The sequence below is a fragment of the Ambystoma mexicanum genome, chromosome 9 (genome assembly GCF_040938575.1).
Source record: "Ambystoma mexicanum isolate Mex_15411 chromosome 9, UKY_AmexF1_1, whole genome shotgun sequence".
Taxonomy (NCBI): Eukaryota; Metazoa; Chordata; class Amphibia; order Caudata; family Ambystomatidae; genus Ambystoma; species Ambystoma mexicanum.
The window spans coordinates 818,590,602-818,609,183 of record NC_090931.1 but is presented as its reverse complement, the minus strand read 5'-3'; the positions used below and the strand labels follow the sequence as shown (position 1 = coordinate 818,609,183).

The 18,582-nt window shown below is 42.5% G+C and overlaps 1 protein-coding gene across 7 annotated transcripts in view; it reads right to left on the bottom strand.

Moving 5' to 3' along the window:
• ARMC8 (armadillo repeat containing 8) overlaps positions 1 to 18,379 on the bottom strand; it is a 1,620,024-nt gene extending 1,601,645 nt beyond the window's left edge. For 5 of the 7 annotated variants that reach the window (XM_069615821.1, XM_069615824.1, XM_069615822.1 and 2 more), the window contains exon 1: positions 18,304 to 18,366. In XM_069615821.1, the coding sequence (XP_069471922.1) occupies positions 18,304 to 18,348 (45 nt within the window). In that variant the 5' untranslated portion in view covers positions 18,349 to 18,366. Of the gene's footprint in view, positions 1 to 18,303 lie in introns of all 7 variants that reach the window. The other 2 variants (XM_069615827.1, XM_069615825.1) reach the window with 1 other exon arrangement.
• Positions 18,380 to 18,582: the final 203 nt, after the last annotated feature.

Genomic DNA, 18,582 nt, shown 5'->3' with positions numbered 1-18,582 from the left:
AGACACATATCAGACTTATATTGTTAATACAGACACACATCAGTCCGGTACCAAGAGACAACACAGAATTATACATGCTTCCTTTATTAATTCCGACAGCCCCAAACAACCACTGGTACTGAGACAAAGAAGAGGGCTATGGAGGTATGCAGGTGGAACAGCCAGGCACGTCCACCTAATGGGTCCTGCAATTGACTTAATGACCCACATGTGAGGTCACTTGACACTGACAATGGATATAAAAATCTTTGCCCACAGCACAAAGAGGAACATGCTGGAGAGAACGAAGCTGGAGACACCAGAGACGTGTCAAGCAGGAGAGAGACTTGTCCAGGTGGGTCACAAGAGGGTTTGGAAGTCCCGCTATCCTCCTTTCCAGGTACACACAGCAGGAAATGTGGTACGCCCAGGAATCCCAGCTGCTGCGGGAAACCAGGAGAGCAAGCAGTGCTCTCTATGACTGCCACGAAGGAAGCGAAGTCCGTGGAAGCCGGAAAGCAGAACAAGGAGTGAAAGAAACAGAAGGGAGATGCTGTGTGCAACCGGTGAGTGGAAATAAAGGAAACACTCATACCGGGGAACTCAGGAAACTTGAAACAAGTACTTCAGAATATCGAACAAACTGAAAGTTACTGTAAGCACTTTTGAATGCTAAGTACTTTTGAATACCAAAAGGACTGAAAGACATTATAAGCACTTTTGAATGCTGCACAGAGAAAAAGCAAGTTTGAGTGGTGTGGAAAGAAAGGTGGTGCATGTAGCAAATACCACGCAAGAGAATACCAAGTATTGGCTAAAGCTAAAAGAGTTCAAAGAACTGCAGGTTAAGAGGAAACCCGTATAGGCACCTGTATTGGCAAGAGACAAACAAATACAGAAAAGGGCAACAACGTGCATGGTGGCCAAACAAGCCATGGTACAGTGTTAGAAGAGATTGACACTGATGAAAGAACCAAGCTTCACCGTCAAAGGGTCAAAGGAAGGCAGTCGTCAATTGTTGATGGAAAGCAGTCACGAAGGGGTATCGGTTGAGTGACCGGTAATGGGTGGACCATGTTGTCCAACAACTACTTCTAGACCGAGTGTCCTCCTGTATGGAACATTTAATGAAATTATCCATAACAAAGCTTATGTTTTGCAACAACTGCTTATGTGATTTTGAAGTCAAGAAACAGAACCACCTATGTGAACCAGTGAAAAGTAGTGATACCAAAACTGCTGGGAAGTGTCCCAAGGAATTGACTTGTTTTGAAAAGCTGGAAGATTTGACCGCTTGCGGAAGGGAACCCCAATAACTTGCGAACAGTTTTGAACTTGGGGAAGGGTAGCTGATCACAAGACAAGAGCTGGAAGGAGCTCCGAACTTTATTCCAAACGCTATTCATTTTGATGCCGACATCCCTACACATTGTTTACAGTTAGTTGGTGGGCAAGTATAGGTTTTGGACATACAGACAGACATTTGATTTGGACTTCCCGAAACAGTAAGGGGGTGGAGGGTTCTTGCCTATACATATGTCAATAAGCAAGCAGCATACTATATCAGTAGGACAAAAGAAAAGTGCTAAAGAAGGATGCAGGCCAGGGGCTATATTCCTACGGCTGCAATATCCCCGATAGTGTATGCGATTAAGGGTTCCTGAAAGAAACAAGGGTCTCGGCCTTAGATAGACGCTTGCACCATTCAGAGTAAACCCATTTAGCTTAGTTATCCTTATTGAGTTTAGTTGGAACCATAGGACCTATAGGCATTCAGACACCCAGTCCTGTTACTCGCAAATAAAGGTGTTGAATAGGGTTTGTCTTACAATATTTGTTCAGGTGATGATTCTTCACACAAATGCATTTCATGTTTTGTTCATTATTTCAGAACATGCATACATTACCACAATAAACATACATTGCAAGTTTATGCATTTTTCTAACAGTATGTGCAGCTTAGATTTTGAGAGGGGAATTTGTAAAAGGATCAATATAAACCATTCATCTACATGGTGAAACCTTTTGTCATGGGAATCCGCCCATTCTGCCCTGCGGGCAAGGAGCAACAATTGAGATACCTTTTCATGTCAGAACTCCCCTCAAAATAGTACACCAGCATTAGCGTGACAAGGCAGAGTAAAATGTAGTGCCTTGAATGTAGCACCTTGAAGAAAGAGCAAGTGTTGTGTCAAATGCTTAAGAGGCAGTCTATACTGAATAGCAGCAGTAGAGCTACAAACCAACAGAAGCATGCTCAGTGCTTTATGCTCCTAGAGGGCTGTATTAGCCTTGAATTGCAGAGTAGCTACATTGTGCACGTGTATGTTTATGTGTTACCTTTCATTCATTGATTCATGTAACCATTTATTATAGCAAAGCGTTGAGCAGTTTAAACAGCTTATTCATGTCATACATGCATGCACTCAAACATGCTTACATATGTAATTTTCAGCAGCCCAGTGTATGAACCCCATAGGCATGCATAATTACTAGTAGTCCGTGAAATCAAATCCACTCCATTCTCCATGTTAAGGGAATGAACAGCAGTGTGCTGCAGAGCCAGGACAAAAACAAGCATGACGTAAAGTCCTTGACTTGGGGCTTAGATAGATATTTCAGCAAGATGCTTCAAAGCAAGCCGCTAAGAACTGAATTTAGCAATAAGATAAGGGGGTACTTCTCAAATGATTTACCTATATCACATTAACTAAGGAAGGAACTTCCAAGTTATACAGGTTAGAGTCCGAAGCCCAGGGTCTGTCCACCCAATGACAGCATTTTGATTTCCAAGCTAGAGACCCAATAATACCACACCAGCAACTATACAACAGCTCCCGGTTGTGAGGGGTCAGAAATGTGAGGTGGACAACTTTGTAAAGGTTTTAATTTGCATTGTATTTACAGTCTCTTCTTATAACCTGGGTGAAGTCCGCTTCCCCAGATTTTAAGTGGATTTCTGCTTCATAGTTCAAAGAAAGAAAATAAAGAAATCCTGGTTTGCAACAAAATTCCAACACAGTTCTTTGTAACTCCAATTGATCACCAGAAAGTTCCAATACTCTGATGTTTCAACAAAGCAAATAAAAGACTCTTCTTCCTTATGTAATCAGGTTTCTTCAGATAAAGAACACCTTTGCAGTTTATCAAAAGCAACAATATGTGTCTTGGTCAAGAGATATTGCCACAAATGTTAAGCTTAAAGAAACAGAACTTCTTCGCAGCTTTAGACAGCTCCTTTCCTCAGTAGCACAAGCACATGCATTGTCTTTGTCAAGACCACTTTGTAGCACTTCTTCGACTTCCACCTGGTTTACTCCCATGCCAGGCCTACTATCTGCAAAGGTTTGCCATCCAGTTATAATCCCCTGCCTGAACCGCGTTTCAAAACTAGTGCTCTTGTGGTTAGGGTCAATTGACAAGAGGTTCACAACACTTTCGCAATATTCAACTATTTGCGGCTTAACAACTCTTTAGAGAAAACAAGGTTCACATGTGTGCTCTTTAATACTCTTCTATAAATAATGCTCCTCTCCTTCTGAATACCTTTCCCAGAAGGGCAGCCTCTTTTTGTCACTCTCGTTTCCCCACTAGAACCAAATATTGACAAGCACAGGGTCTTATTCTGCCTCTCTTGGCTTTGGTCATACGCCACATTTGAGGTCAACGGCTTCCAATTCCAGAGTAGCATAATTCTTTTCCCTGTCAGACAATTATCTACTAATATAGAGGATAGGATTTCAATTCCATCATGACTTTGAGATAGTGCTGCTCCTAGGCCAATATGTGATGCGTCCGTTTGCAGAATGAATGGTCTATTAAAGTCTTGCCATTTTTAGTATAGGTTCGCTACAAACGATATGTTTTAGCTGGTGAAAACAATGTTGGTCTTCTGGACACCACCCAAGTTTCTGTGCTTCTGTGTTTTTAAGTTTTTCAGTAAAGGGGGCAGAAATAGAAGAAAACATTTGAATGAACCTACAATAGTAACCAACAAGGCCTAATAAGGCTCATAATTCCTTTTTAGTGTTTGGCGAGGGAGTTTCCATAATGGCTTTAACTTTGTCCAACTGTGGTTGAATGAGTCCATTCCCTACAAAGAACATTTACAGCAGACCTAGCTAGATAACCTTTCTTAGGGTTGGCCCCAAGTCCTTCTTGTCTTAATGCCCGGATGACTTGGTATAAATGTGACATGTTTTACTATGTATAATGAAATCATCAATATACGCCCCACAAAATGATGAAAGAGGTCTTACAACTTGGCCCATTAGTCTTGGAAAAGTAGCAGGAGCCCAACGCAACCCAAAAGGTAGTACTTTAATTGAAATACACCAAGAGATGTAGATAAGGCAGTCTTGGGCTTGTTCCCGAGATCGACTGGGACTTGCCAATAACCTTTAATTTGATCAACGGCGGATTAATACACAGTATCCACCAATCTGTCCATCAAATCATCTATTCTGGTCATTGGATAGCTGTCAAACTGATACTTCATTCACTTTCGTAAAATCGATACAGAACCGCAAAGAATTGTCTGATTTGGCAACTAACACAATAGGGGGAAGAACATGGACTTTGCCATGGTTCAATAATATGATTTTAACATGGCCTCTACCTCCTCCTGGATAATTTGTTTTCTACTCTCAGGAATTCGATAGGGTTTCTGTTGAACGACCTGTCCACAGGGGGAGTACGTATGTAATGATATACACCTTTTATTCTTCCTGGTTAAGTTCTGAATACATCAGGGAATTGCTAAAAGAGATCTAATAGCTCTTGTTTATGATTCTGAGATAACTCAGGAAATTAATGGATTAGCCTCATTTTCTTCAAACATTAAACAGGTTAAGAAGAGAAGAATTTCTCCCTGGATCGCCCCTTCACTCTTTAACTAAGTTGTTGTGATACATATGAGTTTTTATCTTTCGGTTAGGTTGCAAGACCTTGTAATTATAAAGGTCCCATTTGTTCTAGGATTTCATATGATCTATGCCGTCTAGAAAGCATCTTATTCTCAGATGAGGGAAGAACCATCAACACCTTTTGGCTCCCGAAAGGGATGTCATTACTGCCTTCTTATTAGAACATTCCTTTTGATGTTCCTGAGCTCGAGCCATATTGGTTTGTACTATATTCCTAACTGCAATCATATGTTCTTTTAATCATTGGGCAGGCTGCGACAATGGTAGTAGCCCTTTCTCTTCCTTCCCAGGTCTCACTTAACGTGTCTAACATATGTCTGGGTTCTCTTCCATACAGCAGCTCGAAGTGGTAGACTCCGGTAGGTGACTGAAGAGTATTTCAAACGGCAAATTATGCCCATGGAATTGTAATCTAACTTTTTACATCGCCTCGACTAGTTTCTTTAAGATATGTTTCAGAGTTTGGCTAAATTTCTCAGCTAGTCTATCAGTTTGGGGATGGTAGATAGAGGTTTGCAGGGTTTTAATCTGAAGGATATCTTTTACTTCAGCCATTAATTTACTCATAAAGGAAGATCCTTGATCAGTCAGAATTTCTTTTGGGAAGCCCGTTCAGGAAAACAATGGAAGTGAATGTTGTTTTGTAAGGGAAACGCTTCCGAGAAATGGGTTGCATAGTCCAAAATGACTTATTTATGTGTTACCTAATCTTGAGGTTTCTAGAGGGACCACTAATTCCATCCCAATTCCAGAAAAGGAAACATCAATAATAGACAAAGGTTGAAAAGAAGCAGCAGGGGGCATTCTAGTTCTAGTTGTCTGACACAATGCATCAGTGTTTAAGAAATTCTTTATATCGGAATAGATTCCTGCCCAATTGAACCAGTTTATGAATTTGAGCTTGTGTTTTGGCTGTTCCTAAATGTGCTCCTGTTAAATGAGTATGAGCCATTTCTAATACAATACCTTTGTGACTTGGGGATAACAATTTGAGTTGTGGGAATGTCAGAAGAATCTACATCACCCCCATTTAGAAACCCGGCTTTGAGGAAAAACATGAACAATTCTTTCTCTTCCCTTCTTCCTCACTTGTTACCCGATTAAAGGTTTCTGCTAGCAATGGTTCATTACGTTGGCAAAAAGCTAAGTAGGGAATAACCTCTTTTTCATTTTCTAAATACTTGGGCTACCGGACCACGGCCTGCCTCCCCCAAACCTTACCTCTTCAGATTTGGTCACTATTCTTACCTTCTTTTGGCTTTAGGAACATGGGCTTCTCCAATATACCTTGGGCAATCAGGTCTACTGCTTTAATATGGTAGGCTTTCTTTACATTATTTAGCATCAATACTTTAACATCTCCCCTATAGTCCTGATCAATTACTCCTGCCAATAGATCAAGGCCATAGCGCCAGGCTAGACCTGACCTAGAGGCAAGGAGGACATAATAACACAGGGGAGGAATAAGAATTAAGTCAGAATTAAGTCAGTGGGAATCAACGCTCTCTCTCCCGGTTGAATTATCTCCTCTCTACTACTATATAAAATCGAACCATATTGACTGCTCAGTAGCTATAGTGGGAGTGTAGGCTCTTTTACTGAGATTTTCAAATTTCAGGGTCCCCCAATTTTTATCGATTGATTCCGATCCCACTCCTATGTGAGGGGTCAGAAATATGAGGTGATGGATTTTCAACAAATGCCTTTTATTAAATTAGAAGGTTCAATGAACGAATTCATATTCTATCAACAGTGTCTTCTTATAACCCGGGTAAATTCCCCTTCCCCAGATTTTAAGTAGAATTCCACTTCACAGTTCAAAAAAACAAAATAAGAAAAACCTGGATTGCAAAAAAACACAGTTCTATGTAACTCCAATTGATCAACAGAAAGTTCCAATACTCCAAAGTTTCAACAAAGCAAATAAAAGACTCTTGGCAGCATTACACAGCTCCTTTCTTCAGCAGCACAAGCACATAAATTGTCTCTGTCAAGATCACCGTGTAGTACTTCTTCAACTTCCACCTGGTTTACTCCCATGCCAGGCAGGTTTGCCATCCGGGTACACACCCCTGCCCGGACAGCGATTCACAACAAGTGCTCTTGTGGTTAAAGTCAACTGACAAGGGGTTCCTAACAGCTTCGCAATATTAAACAATCTGGAGCTTCAAAAACTGTTAACTCTTTAGAAAAAACAAGGTTTACATGTGTGCTCTTTAAAAGTCTTCTATAGTAATGCTCCTCCCCTTCTGAATACCTTTCCCAGTAGGGAAGCCTCTTTTTTTCACTCTTGCTTCCCCGCTGCAGCGGTAACCAAATATTGACAACCATAGGGTCTTATTCTGCCTCTCTCTCTTGGCTTTGGCATTGTGACTTCATACCAACAGTTACCCTATGTTGTATAAAGTATGGGCAACATGTTTCATCACTTTTAGAACTTTGCTTCACCCCTTTCTGTTTTGGCAAATTCGGTTATATTGTATTTGCCTTGACTTCAGTAGCTTTTGGCTTGGGCAATAGTTGCAGGTATTAACTTTCAACAATATTGCCCCATCGGGGGGTTGTCTTTTCCCTAGACTTCCACATCTAAAGTTATAGTCATTTGGTTTTGCATACAGGACTTGCTCTTCAAAATTGCTTTGGGAACTGCTTTCAGTCACAGCGTCTTCCCTCTCTCCCAGCTTCTGTGTGGGCTGCAAGCAAGTACCACGCTGCTTCTGAGGTTTGCTTTCTCTGCTACTCTGCTTCTCTTGCTTCTCTACGGCATGCACCTGAGGGGGCAGTTTAAGACTATGTCTCCCTCAGGTGTGGGTCATTTGAATTAATGATCTGACCACTACTGCAACATTGTACCCTTTTAGCCCTCTTGCTCATCCCAGGGAATTATGGGACTTGGCGTCCCTAATGTCAAAGGCTGTTTTCCTTAAAGGAAAACAAGGGGGTTTCCCCTTCCTCCTGACCTGCTCCCCCCACCCTGTGATCCTCCTGCAGACCCACCTCTGCTCCCCCCAGGGTCAGGGGCATCCGCCTTTCCCTGGCCACATGAGAAGGGTCCCGGCAAGGTTTTCTTGGGGAATCATGGCTGATTCATTACACAATATTATACTGAGATCTTGTCAGAGAGTGCAAGCGGTGTATGCTTTGAGCAGCACGTTGGAGTCATGTTGAGAATGTATTGCAATGGGGTATGCTTAACTGAATGCACAGCAATACTGGTCTTTTCAATTGATGCAGTGAATGTGTGCTTTGCATTCTATATTACGATATATATTGAAATGCAATAATTGCTTTCTTGATTTAAACTGTTGCTTTAGTTTGTAAACCATAGAGTATGTTTTAATGCCTTTATTTAGTGTGAATTGAGCAGTGTTTTTTGTACTTAGAGTTTCTTTAAGCAGAAAGGATAAGGCTGGATATCGGTATTGATGTAGATTGACTTGATTACATAAATCAGAGGCGTGCTACCAACCAAACTAATGTGTTTGAATTCTATGTAGAATTAGAAGTCAATAAGAGGGTTGTTTGATAACAAATATGTTGATGTAGAAAGATTTCAATATGTACCTAATTCTTTTTTGCAATGTTGGTCATTCTTGAATAAGACGTTGGTACAGTGAAAGGCAAATTATCAACACTGTTATGCAAGGCATTTTTTGCTTCTTTCTCTGAAGTCTGGTTTGTCAAATCTCTTAATCCCTGTATATGTGCATAAGGAGCGACAGGAACTGTTGTGGACGTGTTGTGGAACTCGTGAATAAGTTATCAGCTGTCACAGCAGCATGAGCATAATATCAGCACTGAATAAAACGAGGGGAAACGTCCTCTGGGTTTCATTTCAGTGGCTGGTAGCTTCCCCTGTCACATAAGGAGAGCGCTAGACCTTTACTCCGAGCTAAGCTGAGAGCTGGGGGAAGCCCACTTAAAGTCAGAGCGATTACTAGCCAGGGTGATCCCAAGGGACACGTAACAATTTCACAAAATCAATATCATGTATAGAAAGACATAGCCCAATACATCTTGAGAAAAGATAAACGGGTCAATTTATCCTGCTTCATTTCAGCATCAGATGTTACCATTTTAGTTACTGCTTAGTTTTCGTCTTTGCCCTCAGGATGATTACATATGAAGAACACTTCTTGGTGGATGAAAAGGATCCTGGGGGGGGGGGGATTTCTTTTCTGTTTATTTCCCTGCCGGGTATTACCTTACATATCCACCAATTAGTCTGAAGGGATGTTAGTTCAAATGCCCCCACAGCAGAGTTTGTAATGGCACATGTTTGTCTGGGGACAATTCAGATGCAAATAGGTGTTGTGCATTGGCCAACACAATTTTATGAAATATGAGCCACAGTTCTGAATTTGGAATGATACAGTGAGCACATTATATTACAGAGTAACATAGGGGGGTGCCATATGTACAGTTACAGTGCACTGTACATTCAAACAGGATATTTCACCTCTATAAAAATTGAAATCCTGTGGAAATGTTTACCAAACTTGTTCTCAGGTGATTTAAACACACTTTTAAAATTTGTGTTTCAGTGTTGCATCATGCAATAATGATGGAAACTGGTTCAGGCAGATGTCCAAAAAATACCTTAAAACCTGTGGCAAAATGTATATATATTGTTGACTGGAGTCCTACTGTGATTGTGAATCTTTGACATGCTATCATGCGAGGCGTTGTCTCCCTCATCTCCCTACCCAATGTAATAGAATATAATGCAAATTCAAAACGCCATCAGATCAGCACTAAGCATTGCCAGATCTGAACACATCTCCTCTTCCAGACGAAACCTGAACTGCCTTTCAATCTAACAAAGAATTGCCCTCAAAACCATATCCTTGACCCACAAGTGCCTTGCTAATAAAGCGCCTAGCTACCTTAGCAACAACATCTCCCGAAATATCTCAGAACGCCCCACCAGAGCTGCTCAGCCTCACCGTCCCAAAATCCCACACTTCAAACTTCAGAAGGCAGGAGGTAGCAGCTTCCTGGTCTTAGCCAAGCTGTGGTACTCCCTACCACTAACCATCTCAGATCCGACCACTAACCAGCTCAGATCCGAACCATCCTTTCCCACACTTAGGAAAAACGAAAAAATCTGGCTCTCCTCGCAAGTGAACTAGCAACCTGCCATCATTAATGTACTCACACTGCAACCTGCACACCTTTGCTATCACTGCTGGTCACCACTCATCTCCCCATATATATATTACTGTACTTTATCTCATGCAATCTGTAAATTGTTTATTACCTTCTTACGCTGTACTATCTCTGTATCCTAATGTGTAATCAAACAATACTGTATATAATCTATGCAATTTATTGTGTAACATACTATGCAAGCAAAGCACCCAGATGCCTCAGGGCTCGGTGCGCTCTATAAATAAATAAAATACAAATACAAATGCACAGTATCCAAGATTAATACCCGCACTGCTACACACTACAGGCAGATGTCAGGACTATAAATCAACCCTGGTGGCATTATAGTGAACAAGGGTGCAGTAGGCACCCCTGCTGCCCTTGTTCACTACAATGACACTCAATGGGAGATTTATTCGAAATGTTCGGCTGTAGTAATTACTACATCCGGTTTTCGATTAAATCTCTCATTCGTTTTTTTTTCTCAAACAAATATACGGATTCCGATTGAAAAAGCATAGTGCTGGGGAATAAATATTGGGTCAGTAAACTACTGCAGATTAAGTATATGCAGTGCCTAACAATCTACAAAGGGCTACAGTCTAGGAGCACAGAGTAGCATGCAGAGTGCACACATTAGGCAATGCAAACGTTGGCTAAGGCTGCCGCAGCAGAACTGAAGGCCAGCCTCCAGCTTTCCGTTGTTAGGGAGGTATGGGCCTTCTGCAGTCACTTTGAAGAGTTAAATACTCCAGGAAATGGAGAAAAAATAAGTTTTCAAATGCAATATCTTCGTCAAGAATAGATTTTTACTATTACCAAAAAAATGTATATAATAAAATGCATTTAAAAAATGTCCAATGCTGTAAATTGTCAACGTTAAAAAACTCACATGAATGTTCTGCATGTAATATCACATTTGAAATATCAAACAACATGAGTGATTAAAACACGTTGAAAGTACAACACGTGACAATCACCTAACCATCATAAAGTACATCTGTGAAGACATCAGTTTTGTGGACAATATACATCAATGAATGACACCATTTCTCCCATCATCAATATCAATACTATATCAATAACTGCTTACGTATCACTGATAACCTCATAACCATGTTGATAAATGAAACTTGTGCGTCAGCGTGCAGAATCATTCTCATAAGCAAGGATAAAATTAGAAAGGTAAACCGTGGGGAAAAATGTTCAAGATGGCAAAAGTTGTCAAATGAATTTGTCAATGCTCTGATAACATATTTACGTAAATGTATATGCCATTAATCAATCACGTATAAATGGAAATAGCCAATGCTACAAACTCTTCTAAATATTTCAGATGTATTATGCAAAACATTCCTAAAAGGGAGTTAAGTTTATGATTTCTTAAGAGTTTTAACTTGTTCAATTATTGTTATTTGTAATAAGAATGCTCAAATTGACAAGTGCTATGGTAGCAGCTGCACTACATGCAACCTAAACTTATTTAAGGGAGAAAGAGAAAGTGTGTGCGTGTGTGTTAAAATGGAAACATAATGCATTTTAATTGACTTAAGAACGTTTTCTTAAAGATGAAGCGGACCACTGAATCATGAGCCGCACAAACTTTGCAGTGAGTTCACGTGTTAAATACTGAGTGATTTTCTACATTTATAACACTGAAAGGGAAGTTGCTTCTCAAGCCGTGTTGCCCACGCGCATCAGTGTCAGAAATAAACATGAAATTTAGAGTGAGGGACTTGCAAGTAGTTTTAACGATAAAGTTTAGAGAAATAAACGTCTATTCTTAGGGTCAGTCATGGAATTAGTTTAAATTGAATTCAAATGTACTATTTCATGCTCAGATTGAAACGGACTTCATTGGCTCGAATGTTAATACAGTGGTAACTAGACTGAACCCAAGAATAAACATCCATTTGTCAAACGGTATTGCTTAACAAGATAGCTCGCCAGTGCCTCACTCTAAATTTCAGATTTCACATGTTAATAGCTTCATCTTTCTTAAAGCCGTAAAAGTCTGTCTTCGTCTCATTTCCAACCAGTGCTGCCCGATAAAATCACTGTCAAAATAAGAACAAGCATTGACAAAGCAACCGTTTTTTAGTTCATTCACAGGGACACACTTAGGCAGATGAGGATGGCGATGGAAAAACAGAAGGAATGGAGAGAGTGGGACGGGAATTCATATTAGTGTGAGGGTTGATGAATGAATGTTAGTGAGGGAAGATGTGTGAATGAATAGCTGAATAAATAATGCTATCATGCTGGGTAAATGAATTTAAGATCGTGAAAGTGGATGAATGAAAATTTAAGGATCTATGATAGTGCAACGCTATAGGACGATAATCGATAGTGGTAGATGCACATGTGAATGGTAACAACTGCATTAGTAATGGGAGATCCCTCCGGCAGTTGGTGGCAGCTGAGCTGGCTTTTGGAACTGCCGTAAACGAAAGCTAAACATTCGATACACAAGTTGGCCTGAACACAGATTTCAGCCAGCATTCGGATTGAACATCTCCCTGACAACAGTGGGAAAAGTAGAGATGGGTGAAAAGAAAGCTGAAGGGGAAAGGGACGAGGGTAGGAAAACAATCAAGAGGTCAGAAATAAATTAACAGGTGACGAGTCTACTCTTAAGTACATCCCGTAACGTTTCTTTCTGAAGAATGGTGCCGTCACTCCACACAGAAAGCTCAGTGAGGCCTCTGCTTGGAATCATTACTGCCTTGTTCTTTATTGAAAGTGCAGTCCAGATGATTCCGTAATGTAGGGCTGCCTAGTTCAGATTGGGTGACGGATCCTTTTATTTGTTAAGTTATCTCTGAGACTGGTGCTGATTGTACATGGAATCATGTCAGAAGTATCTTGTTTTATGCTATTCTTTTTCTGATTTCTTTGCGTTAAACATTCGACTCGGACGGTGCTGGATCTCAATGGAAGGTTGGGTCCCACTAGTAACGTGACAATCCCCTTCACACTTCAGAGAATATAGCAAGTTCCTCTCTTGCATCACAATGTCCTTATTATTCCACATTCTGTTATTGTTCAGCATTCAAGACCTACAGTTACCACGAGACTCTTCCCTTTGGGCATAGTCCACAATGCATTGGGCCTTTCCTTTATCACTTGCGCACCATAGTCATTGACAGAGCAGCAGTGCTTGAGGGCTTGCAAGGGTCCATTACACGTAGCTTGCCCGTTCTTCTGCAAGTTGCACTTTCTTTCCTTTGCCCCCCCCCCCACACCTCTCCAAGTGTCCCGGCCCGGGCAATGCACGGGGGAGCAGGTCTTGGACCCTCCACCCCCAGTTCATTCAGTGGAATAGGCCGTAGTCCTTTACCCTCCCACCCCCATCCCAGGTGTTCGATGTGAGGTTAGGTTCTGTCCTAGTTTCTGGATGTCTGGATGCTAGTGGTGTTCCTCTGTTGTGTAGGTATGCAGTTGGTATCTCTTAGGCACTCAACAATAATAATGTAGCATCAAGGACACCTTTGTGGGCGTTAAGCAAAATTTAATTCGGGGACTCACCAGAGTTGTTTGACAGCTCAGATGACTTTTCCAAATGCCGTCAATGAAAGGTAAAAAATTAACACACACACACAATTCTGATTATTGATGATATTTCTCTGGCTCACCACCACCATCTTGGACAGACATAGTCCTAGTGTTTAAGAAAAGCCTGCGTAATAGTCCCAGTCATTACAGAATATTATGCTCCAGCCAAAATCTTTGCCAGAGTATTACTGAATTAATTAAATGCTTGGATAAAGGAGGAATACAACATCTTACCCTTTAAAAAGAAACGATAGCATGACAGACACTAATTTAGCGCTGGTCACTGTTGTACAAAATGCATGAAATTCTGAATCTATTTTTGTGGCCTTTATCGATTTCAGCGCAGCTTTCGATTTGGTACGAAGAGTTTGCTGCTGCAGCAAACTACAGCAGAGGAACATTCTGGCTGGTTTGCTATGGACGATCATTGCTCTGTACTAAAATACTAGGGTGAGAGTTACATTAAATAAAATAGGAACATTCACAGACTGGGTTTTCAACCGCTCTCAGACTCAAACAGGGGTGCATTTTGGCACCTACATTATTCAATCTCTATTTGGCAGTCTTACACATGGCACCAAGATCTGTTCAAATTGACCCTCCAAGGATAGGTGATCCTACTATCCAATTGTTGGGTTATGCAGATAACTTGGTCATAATGGATTGCATTCTGAGGGGTCTCTGAATACAGCTAAACCTCCTTGGTGTTTAAGTCACCTTAAACTGGTTGGAAATTAACATGATCTGCCTGTTCTGCTTGAAGAGCATGACCGTTTTCTGTTAAATAGCTTAATGTTTTAGAGTATTTGATCTACACCTAGCATGGCATCCTCTTTGTTTCACTGACGTGCAGAGCGAGGAACCACACTAATTGTACCAGGCGTCTACGAAATAGAAAAAATAATGACTTGGTTACAGTCTCACCTTGGCTAGTTAGAGAGGCCACCTGGCTTAATCACTTGCCACCCTGAAGTAATCAGGGTAAGACGACAGAGAGATGCGATTACTTCCCATATTTGAATAAGGGAGGTAGACCAAAAGACAGACAGGACAAACGTCCCACTGTAGAGCTAGCCAATGTGCAGGCAAGCCATGCCACTACCTCAGTGTTTTTAGCAGGGGATGTACATGCCATACATGCTCTTCCCTGCATTTTATAGCTGCCATGAATTTCATATCAACATGGTTCACGTCGCCACCCAAGATGAAAAACTGTTCAACAGTTATGGGATCTATTCACCACTGAATGTAGCCAGCAGCCATTATCAGATAGCCAAACATGGGCATGGGAGCAAGAAAATGCCCCCTGCGTCATTGGCCGAGTGCCCCAATTCTCTTGGAGGGAGAAAAGCGTTAAGCTCCTCTAGCTAGTGTCAGCCCAATTTCCTTTACTCTCTAAGGTTTATTGTCCCACCCCATTCACTGGGGAGTTGGTATTTTACTCCTCTTCCATGTAGTTAGTCAATAGGATCTTCCAGAGCTCTAAAGTTTCCAGTGGCCATGCATGAGGCGGCCATCCTGTTCTGTCTTTTGCTTGGAATCCTGGGACTTGTAGTTTTCTAAATTTCAAATGGGAAAGGAAAAACAACAAGTCCCAGAATCCAAAGGGGGGAAAAAAATCAGGACTTGATGGAGGCGACACTAACCTCCAACAAGAGATGGATGGAAACTTACAATTAATGCTAACCTCTGGGAATTACTATGGGCAGCATTACATGCGATCATCTTTAGCATGCCAGTTAGCCCTGCCCCCAAGGGGAGTTCAGCCCGAATGGTTAGGCCACATTTATTTTATTGAATGGTCATTTGCTAGGTGCTTATACAATTAGCAAAACTGGGGCTGGGACAGGGGAAGGTAGACAATGAATTAAAACAGAGATAAATAATTGAATTAATAGTACAAACAAATAATGAGAATAACAGGGAGTGGAGACAAACCTGCTATGCCTTGTGAGTGTTCAGAATGTGCAAGTGCAGAGGGGACAGGGTAAGGGATGGGTGCTGTGGTGAAGTGCTAAGAAGAGAAGAACGTAAGTGCACCCTCCCATGGGGGAAGGTGGGTCTAGGTAAGTGCAGTGAATAGTCAGATGTGGGGTTTCAGGGCCCGAGGATACATAAGGGCCCTGCACATCAGTCACGCTACTGTATGATTAGCAGGGAAGAGAGGAGGAGAAGGAAGAGGTAAAGAAATAGAAAGGTCTTGAGGCTTTTCCCGAACTTAAGGCAGTCCTGCTCAAGCCACACTGGGAGAGGGATGCCATTTCACAGAAGGGAGCCCGCTGATGAAAGTGATCGACCACCAGCTCTCTGTTTAACAAACTGTTTCACACACAGGGGGTTGGTGCCAGAGGAACAAAGGAGTCTAGAAGGGGGGTATTTGGTCAGGAAGATTTGAAGACAGAGTGGTCCCCCGCCCCAGATAGCCTTGTGGGAGTCCATGCATGAAGGCCAGAGTTAAGGGAAGAAGTAGGGTGCAGGGGATCCAATATGGAGAATCTCTGGCAGAGGTCATTAGCAGTGCACCGGGCCTGGGTGGCAGAGAGGCAGTCAGGGACAAAGGAAGGTTCAAGGGCATCAGTAAGAAATTTGAAGAAGAGTTGTGTGTCGTCAGCCTAGCACTGCCAGTTGGGGGAGAAGAAGGAAATGAGGCGTACCAGGAAAGGTATATGTTAAAGAGCCAGGGCAAAAGAATGGAGCCCTGGGTGACGCCACAAGTGGAGGAGGAAGTAGGGGAGGAGAAAGGGGTCGAAATGGTTTTGAAGGAACAGTCAGTTAGCAGGGAGGTAAGCCGGTCCCATGCCCGCTCTGAGATGCCAAGGGTATCATGGAGCCATTTTATGAGGATGGAATGGTTCACAGCGTCAAATGCAGACGAAAGATCAAGGGGGATGAGGAGAGCAGGGGAGTTGGAATCCACGGATGCGAGCAGTTCTTCACGGGTGTTCAGAAGAGCTGTGTCCACGCCTCTGGATGCTCAGAATCCAGACTGGTGGTCGTATAGACTAGTTCGCTATGAGAGTTGAGTTGGGGGGAGGGACAACTTCTCAAGCAGTTTGCCCAGGAAGGGGGTGATGGAAATGGGACAGTAGTTGGCTGGGCAGGAGGGGTCTGCAATACAGTAACCCCAAACATGTTTTCAGCCCTATTGGTGTTTATCAGGAAAGTGCTTCTTAATCATGTCAGTGCAAGGAGGGTCCATGTCACTCCATCCCCACCCCATGGTTTGAAGAAACTCAACCCATTCCATGGGGTGCTACCAACTTCCCAACAGCTCTGATTTTGGCATGTCACTAACTTTCCCCCACATGGTCAGTCAATAGCCTGTCCCTGAGGATGGTGGGAGCAGTAACTTCTTTCTTTGTATGCATAGCTACCAAGTTTCCATGTGTGACACTTCGAGCGAGTCCCAATTTTTCCTATTGCATGGTGGAACTTTCAGTTTTGGTTTCCCCTTTGTACGTATGTGCCTACAAGCTCCAGCATGCAATGGGGAAACCCAGTAGGGACTCAAGGTGTCATGCATGGAAATGGGAAACTTGGCAGCTAATGTATACGATATAACATTTATAACGTGCCTATACACAAGTGTTTCAAGGCGCAGCGAGGCAAGGGAGGGGCAACAGAGGGAAGACAAAGATCTTACTAGGCCTAGTGACATTGAGATTGCGCAAGTGCAGTGAAGGGGACAAGTGCTAGGGGAGGAAGGGTAAGTGCGACGTACAGGATAAAAACAATAAGTAGTGCAGGGGTTAAAAGTGCAGACAACAGGTTTCTAATAAGTGCAGGTATAATGTTATTAGCAGCAACACCTTAAGGACTGGGGATGTGCCAACAGTATTTATCTCCAGGGTATTTGTAATCTCCAACTATCTACATTTTTGTCAATATCCTATAAATGTCGTAAAATGACACAACCACCCCCCTACCAGGAAGGGGGAGTGGCTACCTTCCTCTCACAGGGTATGAAACGCCCTTACCATGCGAGAGGAATTCAGTGATATCACCTTGCCTCCACCTCTTCCTGGGATGCTTTCTTCGGGGTTCGAACGCCTTCGCCTTTTGGGCCAGAGGTGTCCGTTACCTCCTCTAACGTGTGTGGTAGATACCTGACCTGACAGTGCAGAGCTAGCACGTTTCTCAGTTACGTGCGTCAGAAAAGACCCGGGTTTTCTTGGAATTCCTGGGTTTGTAGTCCTGAATTTAAATGGCGAGACTAAAGGTCCCAGATTCCCAAGAGAAAAAACGGGCCATGATGTCTTTCAAACGCAAAGAACTGAGAAACTTGAGAGGTCGTCCTCTGTGAGATTAGAACTGTCAGTTGCCTCATCCTCATTGCTCAGTAGACTCTACTCTCTTTGGGGATTTAAAAAAAACCTTAGGAGTAACGCCCTCGTCTTCCAGTGATGTTAGATTCATATTCAATTCTGTGTGATTATGGAAGTAGGGGCAATAGCTTCCTCTTCCATGTGGAAGGAGGATACTGCCTATTGGCTTGGTCCTATGCGGGGTATCAGAAACCTACGCCTCTCGAAGGCTAGTCAGTAACCTCCTCTTATTGGGGCGAGTAGTGTAACTAGAGTAACACCTTGAAGAGTGGTATGACTAGCCTTCTTTCCAAGGGTTACTTAAAGGGCCAGCAGCATTTTCACAGCATCAGCGCCCCCCAGATCCTGGCAACCCCCGCTGTACTCACGGACAGCACGCTCATCCGGATAGGAGTCTCCAGGAGACACGCCATCTTGGTGCTCCCCCTCCCCGCCCGCACCGTCCGCCATGGAAAGAGAAAGAGGACCAAATCAGCACAACAATCTGAACGCCGATCTCAGCCGCCACCTTGCAGGGGAGTTCCCTTGATTCAGACTTAGATGAGGTAGTAGGTGTCCATATAGTGTATACCCTACCGGATATCTGCGCACAACCCTACGATGTTTTTAAATGTGATCAGAACTGTCACATATCACGTTTGGCTCCT